The sequence below is a fragment of the Anabrus simplex genome, chromosome X (genome assembly GCF_040414725.1).
Source record: "Anabrus simplex isolate iqAnaSimp1 chromosome X, ASM4041472v1, whole genome shotgun sequence".
NCBI classification, from domain to species: Eukaryota; Metazoa; Arthropoda; class Insecta; order Orthoptera; family Tettigoniidae; genus Anabrus; species Anabrus simplex.
Window position 1 is genome coordinate 217,083,815 of NC_090279.1, and position 9,601 is coordinate 217,093,415.

At 39.8% G+C, this 9,601-nt stretch overlaps 1 protein-coding gene across 1 annotated transcript in view; it reads left to right on the forward strand.

Moving 5' to 3' along the window:
* The window catches only part of LOC136885895 (XIAP-associated factor 1), a 48,416-nt gene extending 39,591 nt beyond the window's left edge, over positions 1-8,825 (forward strand). Inside the window, exons 10-11 of the mRNA XM_067158585.2 lie at positions 3,030-3,126; positions 8,571-8,825. Of these exons, the coding sequence (XP_067014686.1) occupies positions 3,030-3,126; positions 8,571-8,622 (149 nt within the window). The 3' untranslated portion in view covers positions 8,623-8,825. The remainder of the gene's footprint in view (positions 1-3,029; positions 3,127-8,570) is intronic.
* Positions 8,826-9,601: the final 776 nt, after the last annotated feature.

A 9,601-nucleotide genomic window follows, 5' to 3' on the forward strand; every position in this document is an offset into this window, starting at 1 on the left:
TAAATAGATTTTCTTTTTGAGAGAGAGGGAGAGAGAGATGTTCAACAGTTTTAATGATTGAAGGGGGAAGAAGAAAAGGGGGAAGGAACAAATACTTGGTATGTGCATAAAGATTTTGTGGCATATTTATGTTATTCTCTCTCAGAAATTAGAATTTTGTCTATGTTCAAGTACACAAGAACCTCGTTTATCTGGACTGGATCGGACCGGAGGTGATCCAGATAAACTAATAAGTGACTACCGCTCGTATAAACCTTCATTTTGACACAAGAAATAATCAAAACACTTTTCAGGCTCTTAAATTCAATACTGTGCTAATTTTTATTTACTGAAATAGTGTTCGTGTTTTTTAAAATAAAAAAATGCTATTTGTTCGGGGCGTTGACCTTCAAAGATCTTTTGCCCCTACTTGCACCCTATGTTACGAACCTGTGTGTATGTGGAAATTACGGAAGTGTAAAGTGTTGAATGTGAGGAAAGGAACGTTAAGGACGACACAAACACCCAGTCACCAGGCCAGGGATATTAATCATTTACAATTAAAAACCCCTGACCCGGCTGGGTGACAAGCGGACGCGTTGCCCCTACACGCAAGGCCGGACAGTGTTCATGTTACTTTTATTTCAAATTTTTGTGATATTGGTGCATAGCACGATGACGTAGGTGTTTCATCTCCTGTCCACAGATGAAAACATAGTTTTCTGCGGAAATGATATCTCATAATATTATTGAGAGTAGAGCTACTTGGCTTTGATTCAGTGTTGTTATGGTGAGTGTAGTTTTAATAACAGCAGCAAAGGGAAGAAGAAATTAAGCCCTCTGTAACCGAGCCTAGACCATGAAGATGTAGGTCTGCATTCATGGGATCATTGGTTCGAACTCCACCATCGGCAGCATTGGGTTTTCCATAGTTTCCCCACTTTCACACCAGGGAAATATCGGAGCTGTTCTTATGGCCACGACCTTGCCTTTTCCTGTCTCATTGTTGCTGGAAACCTATCTTGAGTTCGAGCTTCCTACTTCATAATGCACTCGGCAGTAATTCCTACCTGGTGACAGCCCTCTGGTAATCTGAACAAGTTATTCTGATATGGATGTAGTTGATGGGATGTAGAAATTATTGCGAGAAAAAATAAAATATACTGGCTGCCATGCATCCTAGTCAGGTTGATGGGTATTGGATTGCCCCTTGTGATACAAGTCACTTATATTGTGATAGTACATATATCACACCCTCGCACTGTATGCAGAAGTGAGAAATATTATTTTCATTATTCCTATTATCGTCATTATTATTATTATTATTATTATTATTATTATTATTATTATTATTATTATTATTATTATTATTTCATTTGTATATTTATTATTAATATTGTTAACTGGAAGGTCTCCATATGTGGTATGAGTAATTTGTTTTGTACAATGGCTGGGAAAATATTGCTATTCATATCTTGGGAACGTTGTATGACTCATGTGGGCATCCCAGAATCTGATGAGCTTGTTGATGTAGTCGGGAAGTTCTACGAATCATGCGAATAGCCCAGAGTCTGAGGAGGTGGACTTGTTGTTGTAGTCGGTAAGTTCCAATGACTCATGTGAAACACCTCAGAGTCTGTTGATGGTGTTATTGTCTTGGGGCCAAAAAGAGATTCAGGGCGTGGTCTTGACCAGAGGATCTACTCATGATTGGCTGGCCAGAATCAGTCTAAGAGTATCATGCAAGATGAATGGGAAGGCTGACGTCTATATAGGCATGTCTTATGAGCAGTTAAGCATTTATTCAGAGGAATTCTCTCTGATTGTGATTTGCTTCTAAAATTTGAGTTATACATTGTCTTCGGCAGTGTTTAAACATAGACTTTAGACAGTGTCTAAGTGATGAATAATATTTTCGTAATGCAGCAGCCATATTTGGACATTGTTTAACCATAAGAATTGTCTAAATACGTTTCTGCAAACAACTCACATTTTTTCGAGTTCTGCACGAGTCCCAGCACTGCATTTTACAGCTAAATTTTTCCACAGTTCATCTGTATTTGTTCTGTTTAGTGCTTCCAACGTCTTGTCCATAGAAACAACCCTCTTCTTCCATGAAAACATTTCATTCACACATACTCAAAACACGGGAAGAGAGGAATATTCCAGATTCTCAACTACATAAGGGACAGACCCAGGCACACCTTCTTTTTTTCATGGAGCCTCTAAATATTAGTTCCTAATTAGCATCGACCTCTGAGATCTTTTGCTACGATGTTTTTCCTTCATTCCCACCTAGATATACCTGCTCCCTTCACAAAGCTTCAGATTGTTCTTATTGGGTCTTACTGGATTTTTTCTTTCTCTTCACCTGGTAGTCCTAGAGTGGAGTCTGATTCTACCCAGCGCCCATATTCAAAATGTATGTGTTGAATTGATTCCTCTACTTCATTGCATTTCCTATATATGTTTTCTCTTATTACTCCAATTCTATACAGGTGTTTTTTCAGCTGGCAGTGGCCTGTCAACTGTCCTACTACCCATCTTATATTTTCTCTGCTGAGTTTCAACAGTTCTTTAGGATGCTTCTTGTTTGGTCCTTGACATTATCATGACTGAGTTCACAGCTATGACTTTCCCCTTCCCAACCCGCGGCTCGTCAGGCTACGTAGAGCAAAGTAATGTGTTGGTTCCAGCATCCCGCAGTGAGCCTTCACCTCAGTCACCAGCCCCACTTCACCTGAACCACTGTATCACCCATGTGGAAGCATGTGTGGGCGAGGCCTCCACTTCCAAGCCTTGACTTGGGCTAGTAACAATAGACTCACCTTTCAAAGTAATGGTAGTGTGAAGTGCGGGTCCAGTAACACAACAGTTTCATACACATTATTCAAAGGATGTACATATCTTCGTGTTGGAAAGGAAACAATCTGGATTAATCTGGAAATCTGAATTAATGAGGGCTAGATAAGTGCAGTTATTGTGTCAGTATAGTTGACTACTTCTGCCGAAACCATGTGTAACATTTGTCCTGTTTGAATTGCTTGCAGGTGAAGTCCCCCAAGAAGTATCGCGCTCCTCCCCCTCCAACACAGCGGTAGCTTCTTCTGCACGTCACCACAACGCGGGAAGCAACGACTCTTCGAGGTGATGACCCGCATGTCCTCGCCACTGAGCTCTGTATAAAATGTAAATACGTGCTGTGTGAGCATAACAGTCACCGATTTGGTCATTTCTTTCTTTTAGTTTTATCAACTTTTCTAAAAATAAAAAAAAGCTATTACATATTTATTAAGATGTAAATGTCATTGTATTTTTCTTCTGGAAAATTGTTAATTTTAAATACTGTGGAATCCCTATCTGATTTTTACTATAGGATAGACAGTTCCTTCTTTAATTGTGCTTCAGGAAGCATGAGAATGATTCAGTAAGACCATATATCAGCATAGACTAAATAGGGATTTCTCAGTAGATTGCAGTTTTTTAAGAAATATATTAACTGAAACGATTTATGATTATTGTGTTCAACAAAGGAGGACTGTCATAAAAATGAGACTAGATCAGGATTGGTAACTCGCACAGTCATCGGAGGTCACTCAAGAACTCCTCCTAATCCTTATTCTCTTCCTTACATAGACAGTATTCAGTTTCCTCTCCACCTCTGTTAAATGAAAACACGGCTTTCAGTTGACGCTCGTCTTCCACGTGGTACTAAAGACTCCCGTACTACCTGTAGGTCTGTCATCAGTTGCTGCTTCTATGTTGAGCAGACTTGGAGCTGTTGCACTCCTCTTGGAGCTCCTTGAGTTGTTTACGAAGCCTGGCACACTCACAGTGACTGCGAGAGAGCTGTACCTCGAGAAAGGTCACTTGAGATTCGAGTGTATCTTTCTTACGACGAACAGTTTCCAGCATTTCAGTCTCGTTGAAGAACCTCACAGTTATAAATTAACTAATGAGTGAATTGTCTGAACCGGGGAATCGCAGATCGTGCTGAAAATTTGCACACGTGTTGGGTAAGCCCAACTAAGCAGAACCGTAAAATAGAAATATTGAAATTAAGTTCTCCTCGCACTAGAATGCACGATTAAGATTCACAGCCGGTGGTACATGTATGATTGGCTGCGCCAGAGGTCGCTTTGCTACAGTACGGAGCTCATCGTACTCTGGCGTTGTCACTTGATGAGAGAAGACAGGTGCAGCAAACGCGTACAATATATTCGTATACGGGAAGTGTCCCGTGTTTTGAATGATGAATGTCAACATTGGAAAAGTTAGATTTTGTCTGGAGGAAAAGTATGGAAGATGTGTTGAACTGCTTCTCAGAAACAATGTTTTCACATGAAAATATTTACGCTGTTCCTACAAAATCCAGAAAAATAGGATCTGCGGAATTGAAAGACTAGTCTCATAACGTATTCAAATGGCAAGTGCCATTCGGTGATTTTGCACTACTCCTGTGTTCCTTTTCCAAACATAAATCTTTAGAAAGTTAAGAGCACAAACGACTGATGATGATTCCTTCTGTGGCTACAGCCCCTTTTCAACTACTCGATGTAAATAGATTTAGGATCTGGAAAAGCTTTGTACGCAGATTTTCGAACACTGTTCGGTTATTGAATTTTTACATAATTTTGGCCCAGAGAAATACAATCTTAAAAATACAATCTCTGATCTATCACCAATTGTCCCCTCGTTTTACTGCATTGTGGCAATACTCATTGTACCGAAGTCTGTACCCAATCCCAGACCTTTTAAACACCCTATGCAATATTGTTTCGACAGCAGTACAAAAAAATGTTCTACTTGCCCTCATCGGTGTTTCATACGATGTGTGGGTGGTGTAAAACCAATTTGTGTTTGTTGTAAAGTCTGTGTGGAGCGGCTTGGTCACTTGAGTGACTGTTGGTTCTATTTAGTCTGCAATGTCATGATATTCATTTGAGATACTTTACACTACAGGACTCAAAAATAAAACAATACGTGCAACATATTTTAAGGACAGAAGGACAGTCATTTGGAATGTGGAGCTGCCAAGCAAGTGTGAGGCAAAATACACGCTTGACCAGCTCGTGCTGTAAAAAAATGTGCTACTCTTACTGCCGTGTAGTGAGGGTAGGAGTTAATTTCAGAATTTTTTCTTTTTCACAGTTCTGCCTAGTTGGCCTCACCCACCGTATGTGGAAATTTTCAGCATGATATATGATTCCCCGATTCACACACTTCCCTTGTAAGTCGAAACTGAAAAGAAATGTTTCCATTATAACAAGTTATCCAGAAGTCTTACTCGATCAGTCAATCGAAGAACTTTGGTGCCGACATCTAGATCACTCATCACTGTCAGTCCACCAACTAGAGAACCTATCGACATTCACTAAGATCTCAGTGCCAGGACAAGCCAACAACTACTTTGGTGGTTACGTCTGGATTTCACTGTCGATCCTGCTTTAAATGTAAAACCACCGACAGTGATTCTGGGGGTGGTGCCAGAGTTAAGGGAGGTAGCCGTACATGTGACCTGCACAAAATTCCTGACAGCATCGTAGGGCCGTTTCTCCCGCGCGGCAGTATTGTGGGTAAATTATCAAGAAAGCGGCAAATCCCCGTCCACTCCGAACTGCAAGAGGCCCCTCGGCTCACCTAATGAGTCTGTCGCTAAGAAGAGGGGTGTCCGATCTTCCCCCCAGAGCAAATTGATTTCAACTTTGCTGCCGATGTGTGGATCACACCGCATTGAATACAAAACCACCGATTATGGGACCTGTGTGATGTTGACCTAGACACGCAGGCGTCGATGCTTCTGGAGTTAAGAGAGGCACCAGAGCAGGTGAACTTAACAGATTTCCTACCGGAATCGTAGGGCCGCTATCCCCATCGATGGAGCGGCAGAGAGGGGTGATCCAAACATTGACGCCAAAGGTGTTGTTGGCGTATTGTGGCGGCAAAGACAGATTCTGTAGGCACCAGTGGGGGAGAGAGGAGAAGAAAACCCTAGCTGCCCGTGCTCCTACAAAGGCCGTAATGAAAGAATGGAGACCGGTGCATAATGGATGGCAGCCAGTTTAATAATAAATAATAATAATGTTATTGGCTTTACGTCCCACTAACTACTTTTATGGTTTTCGGAGATGCCGTGGTGCCGGAATTTAGTCCAGCAGGAGTTCTTTTACGTTCCAGTAAATCTACCGACACGAGGCTGACGTATTTGAGCACCTTCAAATACTACCGGACTTAGCCAGGATCGAACCTGCCAATTTGGGGGTCAGAAGGCCAGTGCCTCAACCGCCTGAGCCACTCAGCCTGGCGGAAGCCAGTTTCCTGATCGAAATTTTGTGAAAATCAATGACTGCACACTCAGTTCTGTTGACCACACACCATAAATTTGCCACAAAGCGCAACAATTATTTCCGTAGGGTACATGTTTCCGGGCTGAGGTGCTGGCCTTCTGACCCCAACTTGGCAGGTTCAATCCTGGCTGTCTGATGGTATTTATAGGTGCTCTATCTCCTTCGTCTCCAAGTGCTATCCTGCTGACAATGTATCTAGTTAATTCTAATTCACATTATAATATTACAGCTTGTCTTGAAACTTTTTGGACAAGTGTTGTATAATTTTGCTCTGTTTATTTTGATGAATTAGTCTGACTCTTTGGAACCCTGGGATGGGGACTTCAGCTGCGCACAGTTAATTCCTCTCGATCGGGGTCGCTGGGTGTCGTGTTCATCCCACAACACACCTCACAATAGTGAATACATCCCTCCAAATAGGTTTAGTGTCACAAAGGGCAGCTGGCCGTAAAACTGAGCTAAATCCAAATCAAAACGACAGCCCACGTAATGAGGAAAAGGCCGGGAATATGATTTATTTTGGTAAAGGAACAAGATAAAAATAGTCAACAGAATATTTTGTTTGCTTACAAATTACAGTAGAAGTCCGTTATAGCGATAATTTATAACGGCGAAAAATTTACTCGCTATAGTGGATTGTCTATATATCCGATTTTTGTAGAAGTCTGGAAAACCCCCATACACATTAAAATCAGTATGAAACGGCAATCAGTTTGTTCAAAACTTGCGTTATCGCGGAGAATATCCACACTACGGCTTACTTGTTTGTTGTTTTTTGAAATCCGATACTATGTGAAAGTGTGTGTTTAATTTCATTCTGAAGAAAATATATTACCATATTTCTCCAAATCCAAGACAACCCTCGCGTTTTCCTTAAAAAAATTTCAATCAGGCTTAAAAAGTGCCTTGTAAAATCATATGAATATCTTTCTTATACAGTATGCATTTTTAGACTACACTAGCCTGCAAAATAAAACTTTTTTTGTGCGGTAAAAACGAAACTAGGTGGGTTTTATGAATTTCTTAACGCAGAATTCGAGAAAAAATTTAGTTTTGCCGAATCACGTTTGGTTTGGTGGCAATTTTACAAAATATTATTTTGTTTTTACGTAAAATTGTTGATACTTAGTATTGATTAAATTTGATGTATTAATGTAAATTTCAGCTTGCAAAACGTAATCATATTTTTCATGCATTGAATACACATAAATGCTGCTTTGTAAGCAAGTAGATAGTATGTATTATATTTTTAATGTATATTGAAGTTCGTGAAACTGAAGCATATAGCGCCTATTTAGTTTCGACTGTACAGTTGCTTTTAAATTAATATAACCATACCTTGAATAAAAATTACATGGTTAAACATACATAGTTTTGTTACGTACATTATGTGCAGGTTAGATTCACACCTACGTCTTTTCCCGTTTTCCGTGAAATTTCCGGGTTTTTGAAGTTCTTAAATGATCTCTAGAAGGGTCGTCTCGTGCAATCGACCAACAGTAATCGGCCATCATATTCACATCCCAACGTCCCTGATAGCGTCGTTCTGCATCTTTGAGATCCTGGTGAAACCTTTCACCTTGCTCTTCACTGACAGCTCCTAAATTTAGAGGGAAATAATCCAGATGCGAAGCTAAGAAATGAAGCTTAAGGCTCATATTACAACCGAGTTCCTTAAACTTTACCAACATTTTCCTTACAATATCTTTGTATTGAGGGTCCTTAATGTTGCCAAGGAATTTAGTCACTACATCTTTGAATGCGTTCCATGCCTCTTTCTCAATTTTGGTCATCGTGTCTGTGAAAATGTTATCCTTCATCTGTTTACGAATCTGTGGTCCATCAAATATGCCTTCTTTGATTTTTGTATCTAATAATGAGGAAAATTTAGTGGATAAATATTGGAAGCATAGGCTACTTTTATCTATGCCTCGACATACAGTTTCATCAATCCAAATTTGATGTGCAGGGGTGGAAGTAGAATTTTTTCACGGTCAGTAAGACTTACATTGAAGACATTTTTGGATTCTGGTTGTAGTTGTTTCCTTTCTGTCCAATTCACTGTATTCCAATGTTTATCCTGTGCCTTGCTATCCCATTCGCATAGGAAACAGGGAAATTTTGTATAGCCTTTTTGTTGTCGCAGCAACAATCCAATGATCTTCAAATCACCGCAAATTTGCCACCCATGCTCATGATATTTAATTTCTTCAAGCACCAACTTTAAGGTCTCGTATGTTTCAGACATTTTTGTGGAGTGTGCAAGTGGACGGATGCCAGAACATTTGTATTATGAAGCAAAACAGCCTCTAAACTTATTTTGGAAGAGTCAATAAAAACACGCCAGTTACTAGGATCATACTCTTTCTCTCCCAATCGACGTAGAAGATTTGAAACATCCGTACAAAATACAAGTTCATCTTCTTGAGTATAATACTTTTGGACTGTTATCTTTGAAAGGAAACTGCTTTATCAGTCCATCATAAACATTGCATAAGGGCTGGGGCTTTTAACACGTCTGATTATTCAAGTGGTCTAAGATGAAAGGCAAACTCTCAACTGTCTTATCTTCAATCCTACATACCTCGCGGTCTGTTGCGTATCTGGGGGAGTTTGTTATGAATTTACCAGGAAATCCCCAACTACAAAATGAAAATTTAGACAGCAATAAACCTATAATAAAACGCAAACAATAACAAATCAAATTACATAATTGTTTTCTAAAAATAGTTGCGCGAGAACATCTCTCAACATTACATCTTACGAATTCATGCAGATACTAAAACACCGAATTGCATCAAAACTAGACGTGACAGGGAAAAAATAGCATCATTTTCGGAATTAGGGCAGCGATTTCCATAAGAATTACATATTTTCTATTTTACCGCAAAATCATGTTGGCTAGTGCTATTTGTAGACACCAAACATTGGGTTTAGTTATGCCGTATTTTTTTGTGGCTGTACTATTATGCTTTACTTCAGCGGGTTTAATAACCATTAACTTAAAATTGTCATCATAATATCGAAGGGAACTCGTAAATTTGTCGGCAATACACATTCCACGTGTTTCTACAATACGATGATCCATCATGAAAATATTCTTGCTTACTATAAAACTGTTACTTTCACTCAGCATCAGATATAACTGGCTGCCGCTACTCGCATGTCTTGCTTCCCAGATTCGGTCAACTACCAAAGGCCAAGTCTCCTGCAGTGTTGCTATCTTATATCTTAGCATTCCATGAATGAAGTAGAGAATTGGTGCCTTAGAGGAT